Source organism: Prionailurus viverrinus, chromosome A1 (assembly GCF_022837055.1).
Source record: "Prionailurus viverrinus isolate Anna chromosome A1, UM_Priviv_1.0, whole genome shotgun sequence".
NCBI classification, from domain to species: Eukaryota; Metazoa; Chordata; class Mammalia; order Carnivora; family Felidae; genus Prionailurus; species Prionailurus viverrinus.
In genome coordinates, this window is record NC_062561.1 from 81,160,528 (window position 1) to 81,180,709 (window position 20,182).

The 20,182-nt window shown below is 52.9% G+C and overlaps 1 protein-coding gene across 9 annotated transcripts in view; it reads left to right on the forward strand.

The window, feature by feature from the left end:
• ARHGEF7 (Rho guanine nucleotide exchange factor 7) overlaps positions 1 to 20,182 on the forward strand; it is a 137,432-nt gene that overhangs the window by 99,929 nt on the left and 17,321 nt on the right. For all 9 annotated transcript variants that reach the window (XM_047868241.1, XM_047868005.1, XM_047868484.1 and 6 more), the window contains 8 exons: positions 8,593 to 8,731; positions 9,701 to 9,760; positions 10,394 to 10,540; positions 11,389 to 11,475; positions 13,412 to 13,490; positions 13,682 to 13,821; positions 16,797 to 17,021; positions 19,041 to 19,134. In XM_047868241.1, coding sequence (XP_047724197.1) covers positions 8,593 to 8,731; positions 9,701 to 9,760; positions 10,394 to 10,540; positions 11,389 to 11,475; positions 13,412 to 13,490; positions 13,682 to 13,821; positions 16,797 to 17,021; positions 19,041 to 19,134 — 971 coding nt within the window. The remainder of the gene's footprint in view (positions 1 to 8,592; positions 8,732 to 9,700; positions 9,761 to 10,393; positions 10,541 to 11,388; positions 11,476 to 13,411; positions 13,491 to 13,681; positions 13,822 to 16,796; positions 17,022 to 19,040; positions 19,135 to 20,182) is intronic.

A 20,182-nucleotide genomic window follows, 5' to 3' on the forward strand; every position in this document is an offset into this window, starting at 1 on the left:
AACGTTTATTATTGAGGGACAGAGCATGAGCATGGGCGGGGCAGAGAGAGGGAGACACAGAATCTGAAGCAGGCCCCAAGCTGTGAGCTGTCAGCGTAGAGCCCAACAAGGGGCTCAAACTCACAAACCACAAACAAGATCATGACCTGAGCCGAAGTCGGGCGCTTAACCGACTGAGCCACCCAGGTGCCCCAAGTATATATTTTTTAAGTTGATTTAGTTTTGAGAGAGATACAGTGCAAGTGGGGAAGGGGCAGGGAGAGAGGATCCCAAGCTGACTCCGTACTGTCAGAGTCACAGCCCGAGGTGGGACTCAAACCTACAACCGTGAGATGATGACCTGAGCCAAAATCAAGAGTCAGATGCTTAACTGACTGAGCTACGCAGGTGCCCCAGTTATAGTTAAATAGTTAATGAAGTATTTCAACTTAAAACTTAAGGACTGTTGGTAAGCAGACATGGCTGGGCTCTTTGTAAACTGAGCTGAGGCTCAGGTGTACCATCCTGTGAGTGTGGCTGGTTCGGTGGCAGTGGAGGGAGGGCCTCTGGCTTGTTTTGGCCTGGTTTGAGCCCTGCCTCAAACTCAGCTGGTGAGCTGTGGGTAAGTCCCCTGTTTTCCCTGGGTTTTAGATCCCTTCTGTGAGTGCCGATTGGTAGGGTTATTGTAAGCAGTAAACAAAATGTGTAGACCGGATCCGGGTGAGCGAGGTGAGTGTTCCAGCATGAATGCTAATCGTGGTCCCATCTGCACCCCTGTGGAGGACCCTGTGTGTTGACTTTATGGGCGTGCTCAGATACCGCAGGGTCTCCGTGTGCACTAAAACGAAGGAGTACACCTCTGCTGGGGGGTCAAAGAAAGGGAGGTCAGGATGTACAGGGTTCACAGAAGGGAACCCCGAAGGACTGTGGCGCGCTCTCCTGTTAAGTCTGCCTCCTCGCCTTTGTGCCGGAGGGTGGCTGTGTGGGTGTATACCTTCCTAAAACCACAAAGCCTGTGTGCCCATGAGTGTTCTGCCACCTCCTCCTGGGAATTAGGATGTCCACAGAAGTTAAATGCAAGGATTACCTTTGTGTTTGTGAGAATCACAATTAGGGATTAGGAATTAGTGACGTGGCAGTGGGGGAGATCTATAGAAAGCAAACAGGATGTTAGGGTAAAATTGTCATTCTCCCTGCTTTTTGGGGGGTGTGGTTCAGGCTGGGAGTATAGAGAGTGTGGGTAGGGTGGACAGTGTTGGGGCTGATGGTAAATATTTTCCCCTGTAGAAGTGAGTCCGGAAGACCACATTTAAAGTGATTCAGACTGTTAGTTTCCAAAAACGTTCAGACTTTGAAGGGAGACGCCTGCGCGTAGGTGCTTTTTATCCCTCTCGTGTGCTATTACGGCAGTGACCCTTTGCGTCCCCACTGGAATGTCTGTGCCGCCTGTCCCCACGATGACGGGGCAAGCTCTGTGCCACCTCCCCACGGTGTGTCGCGGGGTGGGGGGAACAAGGCCTGCTCTGGGAGGGCCAGCCTCAGGCCTGTGGGCGCCTGGCAGGGCAGGATGCGCTGCCTGTGTGCCCTCCTGAGGTCTCTGGGCAGTGAGGGGCCCCGCTCTGCCCGCCAGTCAGACCCTGCTTCCCAAGCGTAAGCTGGTAACTTGAGACGGGATTGTGGTTGGCCCTTTTCACCACGTTTCATCTGGCGTCTTAACCTGTAACCTCTGTCCTGCTTCCTATGCATGCTGACGTCTTAAAAGCTGCCACGCTTACAGGTTAATCTGTTTTGTGCTTCAGTATATTTTTGAAGGATTGATTCAGTGTACTGATCTGAAGTTGTACAGACTTTGTTTGCAATCATAGGATTGTTTGTTGTGCTTAAAGTCTGAGTGTGAATCTTGGGAATGCCTGCACAGAACTGCCCATGCTTTGGAGTAAGAACTTATAGGTACCCTTCACGTTATCGCGATAGCAGATGTATGTTCCTGGCTGCCTATTTTGAATGAGTTAGGTTTCATAATTCAGTCTGTAAAATGAGTTTTTTTTTTTCCCCCGGCACTGTAATTGTTAACTTTTTGCTTGGCTACATGGTAGTTCTCTGCATGCGTGTTCCTTTTGTTGGAGTCCACAGTGTCCTTTCAGTAACTGCAGGGGAGATGTGCTGTGTAAGGTTACCAGCATCAGTAGAAATTAAGCTGAAAGAGCCATTGTTTTGCCGAAGCGGCTGGAACCAGCTGTTTTGTTTTATTGTGCTAGATTTAAAATAGAACATGATCTGTAAAGACTGAACTGCACATGTTGTGGCCTTCTAAGATCATGGATGTTGGAAGAAGTTACTTTGGTTTGCATAAATTTCTCTTAAATTCTTAGTTTCTGGAGGGGTGAGGAATAGAACTTAGTTCTGGTACTTTTTCTCTGTCATAAATACAGTTAGAAAATTTCATATCCCGTAATATCAAACATGACTATTCTGAATAGACTTTTTTGTGGTTTTTCTTGTGGTTGGAAAGGCCCTGCATGGATTATAGTTAAAGGAGTTGAGGGGCACCTGGGTGGCTCAGTTGGTTGAGTGTCCAATTCCTGATCTTGGCTCAGGTTATGATCTCCTGGTTGGTGGGTTTGAGCCCTGTGTCAGGCTCTGAGCATGGAGCCTGCTTGGGGTTTCTCTCTCTTTCTCTCCCTCCCACTCCCTCCCTCTCTCTCTCCCCCTCCTTCCCTCTCTTTATCCCCCCTCTTCCCCCCTTCCCCCCTCCCCCTTCCCCACTCCCTCCCTCCTCCCTTCCCCCACTCCCTCCCTCCCCCTTCCCCCACTCCCTCCCTCCCCCTTTCCCCACTCCCTCCCTCGCCCTTTCCCCCCACTCCCCCTCCCCCTTTCCCCCCACTCCCCCTCCCCCTTTCCCCCCACTCCCCCTCCCCCTTTCCCCCCACTCCCCCTCCCCTTTCCCCCCACTCCCCCTCCCCTTTCCCCCCACTCCCCCTCCCCCTTTCCCCCCACTCCCCCTCCCCCTTTCCCCACTCCCCCCTCTTCCCCTCCCCCTTTCCCCACTCCCCCGTCCCTCACCCTCTTCCCCCCCCGTCCCTCACCCTCTTCCCCCCCCGTCCCTCACCCTCTTCCCCCCCCGTCCCTCACCCTCTTCCCCACCCCCGTCCCTCACCCTCTTCCCCACCCCCGTCCCTCACCCTCTTCCCCACCCCCGTCCCTCACCCTCTTCCCCACCCCCGTCCCTCACCCTCTTCCCCACCCCCGTCCCTCACCCTCTTCCCCACCCCCGTCCCTCACCCTCTTCCCCACCCCCGTCCCTCACCCTCTTCCCCACCCCCGTCCCTCACCCTCTTCCCCACCCCCGTCCCTCACCCTCTTCCCCACCCCCGTCCCTCACCCTCTTCCCCACCCCCGTCCCTCACCCTCTTCCCCACCCCCGTCCCTCACCCTCTTCCCCACCCCCGTCCCTCACCCTCTTCCCCACCCCCGTCCCTCACCCTCTTCCCCACCCCCGTCCCTCACCCTCTTCCCCACCCCCGTCCCTCACCCTCTTCCCCACCGCCGTCCCTCACCCTCTTCCCCACCGCCGTCCCTCACCCTCTTCCCCACCGCCGTCCCTCACCCTCTTCCCCACCGCCGTCCCTCACCCTCTTCCCCCCGCCGTCCCTCACCCTCTTCCCCCCGCCGTCCCTCACCCTCTTCCCCCCGCCGTCCCTCACCCTCTTCCCCCCGCCGTCCCTCACCCTCTTCCCCCCGCCGTCCCTCACCCTCTTCCCCCCGCCGTCCCTCACCCTCTTCCCCCCGCCGTCCCTCACCCTCTTCCCCCCGCCGTCCCTCACCCTCTTCCCCCCGCCGTCCCTCACCCTCTTCCCCCCCTCGTCCCTCACCCTCTTCCCCCCCCCGTCCCTCACCCTCTTCCCCCCCTCGTCCCTCACCCTCTTCCCCCCCCCGTCCCTCACCCTCTTCCCCCCCTCGTCCCTCACCCTCTTCCCCCCCTCGTCCCTCACCCTCTTCCCCCCCCCGTCCCTCACCCTCTTCCCCACCCCCGTCCCTCACCCTCTTCCCCACCCCCGTCCCTCACCCTCTTCCCCACCCCCGTCCCTCACCCTCTTCCCCACCCCCGTCCCTCACCCTCTTCCCCACCCCTGTCCCTCACCCTCTTCCACCCCCGTCCCTCACCCTCTTTCCCCCGCTGTCCCTCACCCTCTTCCCCCCCCGTCCCTCACCCTCTTCCCCCCCCGTCCCTCACCCTCTTCCCCCCCCGTCCCTCACCCTCTTCCCCCCCCGTCCCTCACCCTCTTCCCCCCCCGTCCCTCACCCTCTTCCCCCCCCGTCCCTCACCCTCTTCCCCCCCCCCGTCCCTCACCCTCTTCCCCCCCCGTCCCTCACCCTCTTCCCCCCCCGTCCCTCACCCTCTTCCCCCCCCCCGTCCCTCACCCTCTTCCCCCCCCCGTCCCTCACCCTCTTCCCCCCCCGTCCCTCACCCTCTTCCCCCCCCCGTCCCTCACCCTCTTTCCCCCCCCCCGTCCCTCACCCTCTTCCCCCCCCACCGTCCCTCACCCTCTTCCCCCCCCACCGTCCCTCACCCTCTTCCCCCCCCCACCGTCCCTCACCCTCTTCCCCCCCCCACCGTCCCTCACCCTCTTCCCCCCCCCACCGTCCCTCACCCTCTTCCCCCCCCCACCGTCCCTCACCCTCTTCCCCCGCCACCGTCCCTCACCCTTCCCCCACCCCATGCAGTTTCTAGGTCTCTTAAAAAAAGTAAAGGAGTCAAAATATACTCCTAGTACTATAAAGTTTTGATTTTATGGGACTGTGCTTGATCAGTTGTCCAACACTTAGAGAAATGCTGGTAACACATGCATTTCTCCCCTGTAAAGCTGTCATTTCACCCTCCTGTGTAGGGATGGGTAGGGTAATTGGAGGAGACGGCCATTGCTGAGGAATGAGAAGTGAGGAGAGTGGCACAGGCTTCATGTGTGTGAGACACCAAGCAGTTACAGCCAGAGGGGCCAAACCCTGGGCTCCCAGGCCCTACTTGGGGTCAGCCCCCACCTGTTGGCAAGGACGATGGAGATCTCCACACCCACTGGGTGCCTTCCCGTGTGGGTGTGTGTGCTAATGACACCATGTGGCAGGGCAAGGTGCCGTTGCTGGGGATTCGGATGCCCAGCCGTAGTCCCCTTTCCTCTGTCCTTCCCAGGCCTTTCTGCAGTTGTCCCTCCATTTAAGCTGAGCACAGGGGAGTGGCTGGGAGGATCCTCCTGGGGGCACTCCTCCGCTACCTGCCCCTCCTAGAGGAGAGAAGTCCGTGTGGAAGAAGGGAGGAGGCACAGGTGCTCCCGGGTGCTGCTCATGGCTAACAGAGCCCCATGGTCCCTGGCGTGGACGCTGGGCCACCACCGTGCCAGGTTTCCGTCCTCGAAGTCCCAGGATTTTCCTGACAGAACCATCCTCTGAAGACCTGGGGTTCTGAACACAGATATGTTGACTCATGTCTTGTGCGCACGCACACATACTGACACACCACCAGAGAAGGCTCAACAACTTCTTTGGTTTTAAGTTGTATCACCATGAAGGGCTGAGCTACGGGGATGAAAATCATTTTCTTGTCCTTGTAAGAGTGTTGTTTTTATTTTTTTTTTTTTCAACGTTTATTTATTTTTTTTGGGACAGAGAGAGACAGAGCATGAATGGGGGAAGGGCAGAGAGAGAGGGAGACACAGAATCAGAAACAGGCTCCAGGCTCTGAGCCATCAGCCCAGAGCCTGACGCGGGGCTCGAACTCACGGACCGCGAGATCGTGACCTGGTTAAAGTCGGACGCTTAACCGACTGCGCCACCCAGGTGCCCCAAGAGTGTTGTTTTTATAATTAGGATTAGGTGAAACCTCTCTTTTTTTTAAACTTTTTTTTTTTTTCAACGTTTTTTATTTTATTTTTGGGACAGAGAGAGACAGAGCATGAACGGGGGAGGGGCAGAGAGAGAGGGAGACACAGAATCGGAAACAGGCTCCGGGCTCCGAGCCATCAGCCCAGAGCCTGACGCGGGGCTCGAACTCACGGACCGCGAGATCGTGACCTGGCTGAAGTCGGACGCTTAACCGACTGCGCCACCCAGGCGCCCCGAAACCTCTCTTTTTTATAATTCGCTTTGACTTTGATAATACCTTCAAAATATGTATATATGTTTCTTTAAAGGGTTGATTTAAAACCCTGTAAATGTATGTATGTATGCATGTATGTGTGTGTGTGTGTGTATGGATGGATGTAGATGGATGGGTGTATGTATGGGGGTGTGTATGTATGGGTGTGTGTGTGTTTGTGTGTATGGATGTATGTGTATGGGTGTATGTGTGGATATGGATGTATGGGGGTGTGTGTGTGTATGGATGTATATGTATGTGGATGTGTGTATGTATGTATACGTGTTTATGTGTGTATATGGTTGTGTGTGTGTGTATGTGTATATGCATGTGTGTATGGATGTATATGTATATATGTGTGTAAGGATGTATGGGTGTATGCACATATATGTGTGTGTGTGTATGGATATGTATGGATGTGTGTGTATATGTATGTGTGGGTATGTGTGTATGGGTGTGTGTATATATGTGTGTGTATGGACGTATACGTATGTGTGGATGTATATGTGTGTGTGTATGGATGTATATGTGTGTACGGGTGTATGGATGGATGTATATGGATGTGTGTGTGTATGTACATATATGTATGTATGCATGTATATGGTGTGTGGAAGTATATGTGCGTTTATTTGTGTGTATGGGTGTATATTTGTGTGTATATGCATGTGTGTATGGATGTATATGTATGTGTGTATGCATATATGTGTGTGTATGTCTCTGTGTGGATGTATGTGTGTATGCATGTGTATGTGTGTGTGCGTATGGATGTATACGGGGGTGTGTGTGTGTGTATCGGTGGTTGAATAGGTGGATAGGCAGGCAGCTGGCAGGTACTGTTGCTGTGTTCACACAGCCCAGTCGTGCGCTCTCACTGCAGTGCAGCATCCCGTGCTTAACCAGGCCTCCTAATTTTTGTTAACTCAATTTTAGGGAGCAGTAGCTTTCTAAAGAAGTCTTGCATGTGTAGGAAATGTAAGAATAGCTTCATAGTGATTGATGGGTTTTCAACGTGAAGTTTGAAACCATGTATTTCTGAGTTGGTTCAGTTAAGTGAACTGCTTTCCCTGGTAGGTGTGGTCGCAGAGTTGACGTGAGGTCACTTGTGGTTGGGTAAGAGGCAGGCTGTGCCAGCACCGATTCTTGTCTTGACGTTTCCAACGTGAGCTCTGTTTAGTTGAACTGTAGGAAACTACTCTTGCTTGTTACTTTTGAACTAGCAGTTTCAGGTGCTTTAGCCTAAGTACTGTACATGTTTTCACCAGGAGCACTGAGTGTGGCTGGTGTTCCCAAGAAGCTTGGGTGGTGGGCAGGTGTAGCTGAGTTGGGGAGGAAGGGATGGAGGAGGTGAGGCAGTGGCTGGGTCCCTGAGGTCAGATCAGGCAGCCTGCACTAAGGACTGATGTGCTCTGATATTCTTAGGGATTCTCACATTTTTTGGCTTCATGTATAATGTCCTTCGCAGTGTGACGTGGGGGCTCAGCGGTCACCCTGCTCTTCACAGGGGTGACCTGAGCTGCTGCCTGCTCCTCTCCCAGCCTGTCTGCCCCTCACTCCCCCTGTCTCGAGTGGTGCACAGGGGCAACAGTGAGGAACACAGGTGGGGCTTCTAGCCTGGACCCCGAACGTCGCGTGCACTAGGGACACAGGTGCCAGACCTTCAGTCCCCGGCATGAGTCCTGATGCAGGTGACCAAGCGTGATGCTCACAGCTGCACACCGGACCTTCATGGGTCATTCCGGATGCCATGGCTGTTGAACTGGAGCATTTGGGGCCAACCTGGAGTGCGTGAGCATGGAGGCCTCACGAGGGCCTTGCTGGTCACCAGGTTAGATGAGCAGTGTGGTGAAAGTGGCAGGAGTGGGGAGATAGGCAGGCACGGCTTTCAGCTTTTGGATTTCCAGATATGCGTTGAGTCTCCTTATCTACAAGTGTGGTCGCGCTCTACCATGAGGCTAAGTGAGGTGGTGATGTGACCGTGCTTTTGACATTTTAAAGCCTAAGTGGAAGAGTCCGTTACTTGATGGTGCTGCCTTGTGCCTGCTGCTTGCACAGAATGCTTCGGGGCTGTTGGGCGGCCTCCTGTGCAGCCAGGGCATCTGCGCCCCGGTTCACTTCACTGTGGCCGTAAAGCATCTTTTACTTTGTGTCACCATTTCGAGGGACCCAGAGGATGGCCATCTTCTAGCTCAGCTGTGAACTAGGCTTGCTCAGGTGGCCTCCATGAATGGAAGGTGTGGGTTTGCTTAGCGGACCGCCCGTGCCGGGTTATGCCCAGCTGGGTTTGCCCATAACCAGAGTGATGGCATGAGCCTTCTGGGGGTGTTCGCGTTTGGTGTCTCAATGTAGCCGGTGCCAGTGTGGCTCTAAGCACAAAGAGCTCTAAGCACCCGTTAGCTGCCCAACCCGGTGCTGCCGGCAGGGCGGGCCTTTCCCCTGTCTGTGTGTGGGCTCTAACCACTACGCCGTCCACTCTCTCCGCTCAGCGAGCAGCTGGGAGAGTTCATGGAGACCAGAGGCGCCAGCAGCCCGGGGATCCTGGTGCTGACCACCGGCCTCAGCAGACCGTTCATGCGCCTGGACAAGTACCCCACGTTGCTCAAGGAGCTGGAGAGACACATGGAGGTACTGCTTGTCGCGTGCTGCCGCTCGGGGGCCCTCCGCCCCCGTCAGGGAAGCTCGCCGTCTGTGTCAGAGGCGGGAACCGACAGAAGTGTTTTTGCAAAGGTTTTTAACTTGAAGGATTTTCAAAACGATTTTGTTAAATGGTGTTTTCTCCTTCCCCTCCCTCTACAAAATTACATGTCCTCCTTGATCTCTGTCACCCACAGCTGCTGTTAGAAAAGTCTCCAAAAGCTACGAAACGTTAAGCTCAGATTTAAGTAGCGTTGAGGTGCCCCGTTAGGAACACTTGGTTACAAATGGTAAGCATAGCGTTTATACAGTAATAAGAGTCAAAGAATCAATCCGTTCATGATGGGTATTTATCTTAGTTTTGAAAAGCAGACCGCAGGCCTGGCAGAAACTTGGGTTTAAGTTGCTGTGTATGGGTGCAGGTTGGCGGACTTTCTCTATGTAGGGTGGGCCTGCTGGCTCCCTTCCTTGCCAACCCCCTCTGCTGTTGTGGTTTAGAGCCTCAGCAAGGCCAGTGCTGGGAGGAGGTGCTGAGTCCTGCCATGGGTTTTTGTCTTTTTTTTTTTTTTTTTTTTTTTAACGTTTATTTATTTAGAGACCGAGACAGCATGACAGAGAGCGAGAGCGAGAAGAGAATCTCAAGTAGGCCCCACACCGTCAGCACAGATCCCAACATGGGCTCAATCCCACGAACCATGAGATCATGACTTGAGCTGAAATCAAGAGTCAGAGGCTTAACTGACTGGGCCACCCAGCTGCCCCTGGGCTTTTGTCTTCTAGACCACGGTTTCCCCAAAGTCTACTGGGCCCACAAGAGTACGAATAACACTTCAGTGCTGAGAAGAATAAGACCTGTTGTGGGTTGAAAGGGTTGGGAAAGTTTCAAGCTAGTCTCTAGAGTGCCTTTTAAAGAAAACAATTTGCCTCATGAAAGCTAATAGTGTTTTCTTTTATTCAAAGGATTATCATCCAGATAGACAAGATATTCAAAAATCCATGACTGCCTTCAAAAACCTCTCAGTAAGTGACTGGGCGTATTATGATTTTTTCCCTCAGCATTATTATGACAGATGAATGTAGAAAAATTTATTCCCTAAAAAAGTTAGGTGATGAAAGAAAATGAGAGCGAGAATTTGGGTGTATTCAAATACAAAATAATCACGGTAGTTTATTTACCGTGGTGGTAAATTTGCATGCTTTACTGGGCTGTCAACACCAGAAAATGATCGTTTAACCTTTAAAAAGTTACGACACGATAGTTCCTTATGAAGGTCTTGCTCTGTGGGCTGTGTCTTCGGTGAGGACCAGGTGGTCCTGCTCCTTCACCCTGCTGCCATGCCGCCGGTGTTTCTGGAACATGCCTGACTTACCTCACGTGCAGCATGCACTCCTGGCCCCTGCTCAGTCCTTGTGCCAGCAGAGACCAGTAAAGCCAGAAAGTCTCTTCTTGTCCAGTCTGCATTTTTTCTTCTAGAAGTAGCAAGATCTGCTGTATTGTTCTAAAGCCGTGTCTCTCGTTCCAGAGCTCTTACTTCTATGCCTGTGAATTGAACGCTTTCTCATTCAGCAGATGATGTGTCTCAAAGTCGCGTGGCCGGTAGTTGAGGTTCTGGGGGCTCCCGTACCTCCTGACCATGGTGGTGTGTATCCCAGGCGCAGTGTCAGGAGGTGCGGAAAAGGAAGGAGCTGGAGTTGCAGATCCTGACAGAAGCCATCCGGAGCTGGGAGGGAGATGACATCACGACCCTGGGCAGCGTCGTTTATATGTCCCAGGTCATGGTCCAGTGCGCCGGGAGTGAGGTATGCAGGGCAGGAGCGCCACGGCCACGTGCTGTGCTGTGCAGAGTGGCTGGGAACACGAGTGGAGGGTCTCGAGCCTGTGCTCTGAGCCCCACAAGTGTGTGGGGCGTCTTCGGGAACAGAGTGTGAGAAGTCCCCCTAGACAGGCTCAGAGTGCAGGACCGGTTTCCAGCGCACTTGGCATGCGGCTGGAGTCTGAGGAGTCTGCCTGAGGACCCTGCGTCCTGACCCCTGGGCTTCTGTGGGCAGCGTGGAAATGGCAGCTTGGGAAAGGGCTGTCTGCGTTCCTCGTTTTGGTCTCCTTTACGTTCCTGGAAACTTGCGTCCTTTATTGTGGTCTCTCTGGGGCATCCCCCCCCCCCCCCACCATTGAAGCAAATGGTTTTTAATATAGATGCTTTTAAATCTTTCATGTAAACTAGGTAAGGTTTACAGCATGGACAAAAACAATATTGAATTGATTGGGCTTTAAGGGAAGTGCCAGGAATCATTCAGTTGATTTTAACATTTTATCCTACCCTCCCCTCGAGCTTGAAAGGCCCACCTGTTCTTCCCCACAGCACCCAAACTCGACAAGTTCTGTTCTCTCTCAACCATAAAAAGAAAATTTTAGATGAAAAAGAGTTAATGGCAAAGCTGAACTCCTTAACCCAGTTGTTTTTAAAAGATGCTACGTGGGCTGCCAGTGAGTCTGAGACTTTATCATAATTCTGTTTGCATTTAATTTAGCTGATAAAATTTGTTGGAAGGACGTTCAGTATGTTTCATAACGCTTAATGTAAATACTTGTTCTCACATCTGTGTGTTTTGAAACAAATTACTTGGATTTGTTTGTTCTTTTACGTTAGGAAAAGAATGAGAGATACCTTCTGCTCTTCCCAAATAGTTTGCTGATGTTATCTGCCAGTCCTAGGATGAGTGGTTTTATCTATCAGGTAAAGTACATTTTCGGTTTACACGTTATTATTTGCTGTGGATCTCAGAATCCGTTCCAGGCTTATTTTGGATTTTGGGTGTGGTGCTGTGTGTATAGATAGTGTCACCTAGTCGAGTATGTCACACTTAGCCTGTTTCCGCATGACTGCAGATGTCCCCGCATTGGTCCTGAGCAAACACGGGGGGCGGGGGGGACCCCAGTGACCTCTGTAGGGCTGCCTCCTAAGGGCACCGACTGCTTGAGGTGACCTGCCCGAGTCCTGTCTTAGTTGCCCCTTCTTTCCTGGCCACCGTGGTGCCCGGTGGGTGCAGTGGTGGGTGGGTGCAGAGCCAGGGACCCTGGCTGAGGCCAGGTGATGTACCTAGTGGTGAGTGATCACGGAACCTTTCTCTAGTCGGTCGTTTTGCTGACACTGAGAAGATGTGCGAGCTGATGTGAGAAGAAAATGCAAAAGGAGAGGTCTGGTGTCTCTGCAGAAACGTAACCTGTGGTGTCAAGTAGCTTCTTTTTCTCTTAATAGCTGCTTCTGTCCTCACTGCCTATTTTCTGTGACTTAGAGCAGCGTGCTCTCTCCCATGGCTTGTTTCCGGGCCTGGCCAGTCCTCAGTCCTGCATCAGCAGGAGTCCCCACGTGGCACGTTGTTTTGTGTCGTCCCGGACACGTGCACGGGAGGATCCTGAGTTCCAGGTGTCTGTGACGTGTGTGTGCCTCCACAGAGAGCTTGGTCCCCAAAGAGGAGGAGGAGTCACACACTTTCTCCAGAAGGAGCACTTTATTTTTTTTTTTTTAATTTTTTTTTTCAACGTTTTTTATTTATTTTTGGGACAGAGAGAGACAGAGCATGAATGGGGGAGGGGCAGAGAGAGCGGGAGACACAGAATCGGAAACAGTCTCCAGGCTCCGAGCCATCAGCCCAGAGCCTGACGCGGGGCTCGAACTCACGGACCGCGAGATCGTGACCTGGCTGAAGTCGGACGCTTAACCGACTGCGCCACCCAGGCGCCCCAGAAGGAGCACTTTAAAATTGATAAAGCTGATGTGTCTAGTAAACCCAGAAAACCCGTGCCTCCGAGTTCGTGAGTGTGCTGTTGGGCGGGTACCTACCCCGGTTCCCCTGAATCGGCAGCCCCACCCCCCCATTGTCAGGTGGCCCCACTAAACACAAAGCTGAGTCCTTTCTGCCAGCGCACTCTGGCTTTGTGGTTTGTACCCCGAGAGGCTGGGACCAGCTCTGCTGTGACCTGAGGGAGCAGAGGGGGCCGTTCGGGACAGGCTCGAGGCCCGTGCCACATTCGCCCTTGGTGTTGGTGTCAACGTGCCAGTGAGAGCCTCATGCCACCAATGGGACCCTGCTTTCGTCTTCTGTGCATGGTGGCTTGGGAAGGGCGTCTGAGTGCTGTGACCGTGGTCTGTGCAGCCCGACTCGAATGCCTTCTATCCGCTGGCCCCGCCCGTGCTGGTCCCCATCTTTGTGCCTTCCATGTGGTGCTCAGCACAACTCCCCACCTCCCCTCTGGTGGACAGCCAAGTGTGGCCCCCGGACAGTTGTTCTCGTCCCAGCTTCCCGTGTTGTCTTCAAACGTGAACTTCCTCTGAGCCTCTCCATGAGGTGAATCAGCGCCTCCTTTAGTTTTTGATCCTGATAGGTCACGTTCTTGGGACCTGGTGTTCACATTCAGAGAAATGTGTCAGATGGAATTTGCTTTCGTTCTGGACCTTACTACGGACTCCATTTTCCTTTTATTACAGTGTTATGGTTTCTTATTTGACGGAAAAGTCTGTACTATGCATGCTTATGGCAACAGTCAGCTGTTTCGCTTTACAGGGTGCTGCTTCTGCCATTCCTAAAATTATTAATACTTGTTTTGATAATGGTACATTCTTTACTAGAAAAGCACTAATTGTTTTTTTTTGTGGGGGGGGTCTTTTTTAGGGAAAGCTACCAACGACAGGAATGACAATCACAAAGCTTGAGGACAGTGAAAATCATAGAAATGCATTTGAAATATCAGGTGATAGGCACAGACTCTCTGGCCACTGTCTGTCACGGTGATGAGTGGCAGCTCACGGTGTGTGTGCACGTTGTGGCTGGACCGTCCGGAGGGCTGTGTTGGAGCGCTGCTGCCCTCTCCGTGGGTGTGTGTGCGCACGCGTGTGCTTTCTGCCCATCTTCCCGCCTCAGTGTGTCTCTCCTCCCTTCCAGGGAGCATGATTGAGCGGATCCTCGTGTCCTGCAACAACCAGCAGGATCTGCACGAGTGGGTGGACCATCTCCAGAAGCAGACAAAGGTCACCTCTGTCGGCAACCCCACCATCAAGCCCCATTCTGTGCCGTCTCACACCGTAAGGACCCCTGTACCTCTCCACGCTGTGGGGTCGGCCGCTGGGGGTGGGGGGGGGGGCAGCAAGTGAGCAGGTGTTTTGAAGCATAATCCGTGTGTGGCTCAACAGTATAAATTCATACCTGTGTTTCTCTGGGGATCCTGGCGAGTCCCTGTCACACAGCTTGTCGCCTCACACCGATGGTGCCTAGATTGTGCCTCCTTGTACGTGGTTTGATGGCAGTTGGCTTGGAAGCTGTTTCTGCTCAGAGGGGGCCTAGGATACTAACTTTCAGGGGGTTTTCACCTAAAACCTCAAGAGCCACCATCCATATGTGTTTTTGGTTTTTCCTGAGAATCTTAACTGTATTCTGTTGTATCAAAAAACAGAAGTATTTATGGTGATCCATAGGGCTGGGTTGGGGCACCTGGGTGGCTCAGTCGGTTAAGTGTCCCACTTCGGCTCAGGTCACGATCTCATGGTCCGTGAGTTTGAGCCCCACGTCGGGCTCTGTGCTGACAGCTCAGAGCCTGGAGCCTGCTTCGGATTCTGTGTCTCCCTCTCTCTCTCTGCTCCTCCCCCGTTCATGCTCTGTTTCTCTCTGTCTCAAACATAAATAAATATTTTAAAAAACCCAAACAAACAAAGGGCTGGGGGCACCTGGGTGGCTCAGTCATTTGGGCATCCACTCTTGATTTTAGCTCAGGTCATGATCATGGGATCAGACCCTCCACACTGAGCGTGGAGCCTTCTGGAGATTGTCCCCTTCTGCCCCCTCCCCCTCTTGCTCTCTCTCTAAAATAAAAACATAACTAAAGGTCCAGATTCATGTTGAAGGCTTTAAAATGTGGCTTTTGCCTCACTGTTTTAAGAAATCCATTTATCCTCGTAGAGGCGCTAACCAGCTCTTTGACTTTTTAAAAACTTAAACGTTTTGAAGTACCTCAGCACACAGTATCCATGTTTAAAACTTGTCGTTACTGGTGTTTTATGCTTAAGATACTGGTGTGGAATCATTTTCATGTTCTCCTCTTAAATGAAAGTACACACCCCTTTTCACAAATGACCTGTGAGTGCACGGCATTTCCAGGTGGTGCTTTTTTCTCACGTACGCTTTAGGTTGTTGTGATCTTTATTTGCACTTTCCACCATGTGGCTCACTTCTGCATCCACATCCCTACCGTTGCAGTGTTTGCTCAGGAAGAGTGACTGTAGCATAACATTTTTTTAAATGCTTATTTACTTATTTTGAGAGAACAGGTGCACAAGCAGGGGAGGGGCAGAGAGAGAAGGAGAGAGAGAATCCCAAGCGGGCTCCGAGCTGTCAGCATGGAGCCCGATGCAGGACCCAAACTCACAAAACTGTGAGATTGTGAGCTGAGCTGAAACCAAGAATCAGGTGCTTAACTGACTGAGGCACCCAGGCGCCCCTGTAGCATAGCTTTCTGATGAGTTTTATTGTACTAGATTTCTGTCAACAGCTTACAGGTGGAAACTGCTGGTTGGCTTTAGCTAAGGTCGCATTTTGAGTGGCTCTGGCGTTTGTAATTTCTCCATACTTGGAAAAAAAAATGCTAACAATGCTTAGCTTCCCTGGAACTGAAATGATTCCAGAGCTACTCTGTGTGCAGGTGTGTGTGTGCCTGAGAAGTGGCAGTGCTGCTTCATGTTGTCAGCAAACAGTACGAGTCCACGTCAGGGAAGACTTCATGCTCCAGCTGAACCCCGCCAGTGCGCGCCACGCACAGGCTTTGCAAGTGTTAGGCGTTCTTCTGAGGGAGTTTCCTCTTGGCGGTGTTGGGTGTCCTCCCCCATACTCAGCAGGGTCCTCCTTGAAGAAGAATCTCATTGTAGCAAAGACCATGACCTCTTCTGACTTCCTTAAGGAGAAACCAATCCAAATATTACTGTGGTGCTGTTGCTAGAAGGGCTGTTGTACCTCGTTTTCTCTGCTTGTGAGTTGTGTGGTTGCCGTGTGGCCTGTGACAACACGGGACGCGCCCACGCACGCATGAACCAGGGTGGGCACGTGGTTCCTGCAGGAAGTGTGTTGCGCTGGTCCCAGAGCGCCATGGCATCAGCCAGTGCCAGGCTTCTCATTCGGTGTGTTTCAAGAAGGGATTTCTTCTGAGTGATGACCTCACTCTGTGATTTCCAGCTCACAGAACACTTCGTTCTTTATTAAGCATGGCTTTATTGTTTGGGGTGATTTGAGGTCATGGGCTGGTTTTGAGTATTATTGAACATTTTTGCGTTTAATTATCAGTATGATGGAATATTTACAGGTTTTCCAGGAAAATAAACCCTATTATTCTTCCAAAAAATTAGTTTTCATATAATTTTATTTTGATTAGAGCTGATTTTTCTGAGAAAACAGCTTGTAACTTGTTTTATACTAGGGATTGGCAAAATTTTTCTGTAAAGAGACAGTAAAATATTTTCAGCTTTATAGGCAATATGGTTTTTGTTGCAGTTGTACTTTTGGTTTTACAGCCATCAACAGAAATGGGCCTGGCTGTGTCCGGGAAAACTTTTTTTTTTTTTTGTTAATGAAAACAGACATTTGGCCCTAGTTTTTTGCCTACCCATAATCAGCAGGCAGTAAGTGTGTGACTGGGGAGAATTACTCTCCCCTTCACCACATTTCCCAGGATAAGAAATGCCTGTTCTTGTACAAAATTGTGATCTATGCTACATGGAACACCTTTATGCGGTGTTCGTCCATGACAAATAAAGGTGGTGGTGGGGTGCCAGGATCTGGGCCCCCACATCCTGCCACCTGCCTGCTCCCCCATGCTGACCTGATGCAGAATAGATAGCTGTCCTAGAAGTTGACTGCTTGGGGTTGGAGAGTAAAGAAATGATGACGGCTTGGGGGTTTTTCAGTGGGAGTGTTTGAGAAGTGGGCAGAACCTCATGGGTCTGGTTGAGAGGCCCCTGATGGCAGCTGTTGTGTTCTGCTCCCTCTGTCTCCCTGCCCCCCCCCCCCCCCCCAGCTCCCCTCTCATCCGATCGCGCCATCCGGCAAGCACGCAGACAGCAAGCCGGCACCCCTGACGCCTGCCTACCACACGCTGCCCCACCCCTCCCATCACGGCACTCCGCACACCACCATCAACTGGGGGCCTCTGGAGCCTCCGAAGACCCCCAAGCCGTGGAGCCTCAGCTGCCTGCGACCTGCCCCGCCCCTGCGGCCTTCCGCTGCTCTCTGCTACAAGGAGGTGAGGTCTTGAGCACAGACGAACAAGAATTTGACATTGACATCTCCGCGTGTTAGGCCAGCTATTCTGTGCTTCATTCTGGTGCATTCAGAAATCCGGAGAATCCCGCGTTTCTGTCTGATTCTGTGACATGAGAAAAGTACTGATCACTGGGGAACTGCAACCTTACCTTGCTGTGCCCTTCACGAATGGCCCTGGCTTCCTGCCTCCTGGACCCACGGGGCCAGAGGGCTCCCTGGGGCTGGCCTCCTGCTCAGCCTGCAGTTACTGTGCACGTCTTGTCATGCTGAGTGTTGCTTACCTCTGTGCTGCTCTGCTAGGCCGTAGGACCCTTTTCCAGGCCTGAGTGAGAGCCACCCGGGGACCCTGCATTTGTCACCAAAAGCTGTTGCAGACACAGTGCATGCACAAATAAAAGTGGCAGAGTGTGGTTTGTCCTCTGCTCCCGTGTTGGCGGGCTGTGCCCTGTGCTTTAACACCAGGCTGCTTCCGCTGAACCTGCTTTCAGGAAAGGAAGCATCTTGAGAAAAAGAAATACTTGAACTTGAGGAATCTGATGATTGTGGTGCTGGGTGTGGTTGTGAGTGTAAGCATGGGGAGCCTGAGTGTGGGAGTGAGGTGGCGTGTCCCGGTACATTTCTCCACGTCCAGTTGAGGTCCCTTTCGCCCAGGGACCTAGACCCTCCTCCTTGCTAGTAGCCCTAAGTGTTTTACGACCCACAGAAATACTATGTAAATTATAACCTGTCCTTTGCAGGTTTTTGTTAATTTTGTTGTTGAGGACCTGCGTCTTGCCAGTGGTCGTAGGCCCAGGTGCGAGGTGTCCTTGCCGTGGTTGGTTACATGACTGATGTTGGTGTCTGTTGCTCGTTTAGTCTTTGCAGATTGCTCGGGCAGTGCTGGTGGCGACCTCATTGCTAGGGAGGAACCAGTGGACTGAGTGTGTCCAGCCAGGGGGCAGAAAGGGTGAGGGAAGAGGGGGCAGTGAGCCTGGGCTTCACAATTTGCTGTGTTGCTGCACTAGCTTTGCCGGACCTGACGTTAGGATCTGCAATTGTCACCTCGTGTCACTGAGTGCTTCCAGACGCTCGGCAGAAGTCCTCTCGCAGAGCGTGCACATGGGGCTGCTGTGTCCATGGTCGGGATGCAACCTGCACGTGTGTGTGTTCCTGGGGCCCCCTCTCTGTTCACCGTGAAGTACGGAAGCCATAGGACACATGCAGGGAGGGCGGTATGTCTTTGGGAGCGCGTTTTTCCTGCTTTTTTAAGAGGCTGTACGGTTTAGCAGAAGAGATTTTGAAAACCAAGCTGTGTTCCTTCTGTGCTTCCAGTCTGGTTCCTCCCATAGTCCATGTCGCATCGGTGTCATGTTGTAAGAGTCATGAACGGTTTCTGTAACTTAACACACACTCAGCAGTGAAGCCCCGCCTGTCCCCTTGGACTCTGGCCTGCTGTCTCTGTCCTGCTGCAGGCCGTTGTGTTGTGACCGAGCCGTGCGCTGGCATGTGGAGCCGTCAGGGGCACAGCCCGCATTCTGTTGCCTGCCTGCATCTGCGCTCAAGGCCGATGGACTGAACTTGTTCCCTTTCCTTCTGTCCTGAGGGACTTGATCTTACCTTTCTTCTAAAACTAGCCTTGGTTTTCCTGGTCTCTTTCTGCTCGGCTGCAACAGGTGGGTCTGCTCTGGAATCTGTACGCGTGGATCTCTGCACGCGTTAGCCGGCCGTCTCCTCTCCAGACACTGCCCGCGAGCCCGTGACACCTCCTTGGTGTGTTGTCACCGTGCTGTGACTGGTCCGAGTAACAGGAGGGTTTTCCTCAGAGCCCGCACCCTCTCGATTTTCCATTAACGCCCGGCAGCTGGCCAGGACACCACAGTGGGAGTACAGTAGGAAGCTCTTTGGCACGAGCGGCTGAAGTGACATAGTATTTCAGGCTGTCACCCTTGCTGATGCTCCAGGAAAAACTAGTGTCTTTGGAATTTGTCAGAATGATTTTTTTTCCTTTTTCTTTCCCTAGGATCTTAGTAAGAGTCCCAAGACCATGAAAAAGTTGCTACCTAAGCGCAAGCCTGAGCGGAAGCCTTCAGATGAAGAGTTCGCCCTGAGGAAAAGTGAGTATGTGTGGCGTGTGTCGGTGAGGATGCAGGTCTGTCTTGGGCACAGCGTTCGTTGGGTAGAGAGATGGCTGATGGCTTTTCAAAGACTTGAGACAGACGCGGGGGTCTGAGCCTTAATGTCACATCTAGAGGAAATTGAGGAGCGATAGCGGAGCCCTGCACCAGCAGGAGATCTAGCTGGCGCCCACGGTGCAGCGCACGCGTGATTCACCCCTCGATGGGGCTGCTCGTGGTCTCTTGGCCTCCGTGCCGATCCCTTGTTCTGGGGAAGCTGGGCTGGGGTGCAGGGACGACCTGGGACCACCTGGTCTTCCTACTCCCTTTGCCCTGTGGTTTGCACCTATTGGAGGCACGCGGCTACGGCTCTTGATCCTCCCCTGCACTTGCACAAGCCTCAGGGCCCCGGTGGACGCTCGTGAGGCCCAGAGCTGGATGTGGGGCTCAAACTCGCAAACTGAGATCGTGCCCTGAGCTGATGTCAGTTAGCCAACTGAGCCCCCAGGTGCCTGGGTTCAGATGTTTTTGAAGAGGGAGCCTGCAGCTGTGTTTTCTCCCCTGGGGGAGGGACTGGGGGGGATACTCTCCTCTGGAGACCTTTTAGGTTGTCACAACTGGGTGTGGAACTGCCGCCGTTACAGGGGTGACGGCCGGGGATGCCGCAGGCCGGCCGTGTGGCGCAGCGGTGCTGAGGCCCCGGCCAGGGGTGAGATCATGGGATCTCCCCATGAGAGGGGGTGCAGAGACGAAGATGGGGTCCGGGTGTTGGGAGGGCGGAGCCCGCACCAGGAGCTTGGAGGGACTGGAGGTAAAAGGAGAGCTGGGCCTCCACAGCAGCGGAGGAGGCAAGGCGTCTGCCGTCTGCCTGCTCGGTGAGCAGCTGCTTTCGTGTCATGTTCCGTGCGCCGAAGTTACCGGGCTCCTTGTTACATTCCGAATCCTGAGAGTTTTTCTTGTCCATGGGAGGGCCCATGCCACCCCGAAAATGTGTGCTGTCCTGCTCATTTATCTCCTGTGACATTTGTGAGGAAGGGAGGCTCGGTGA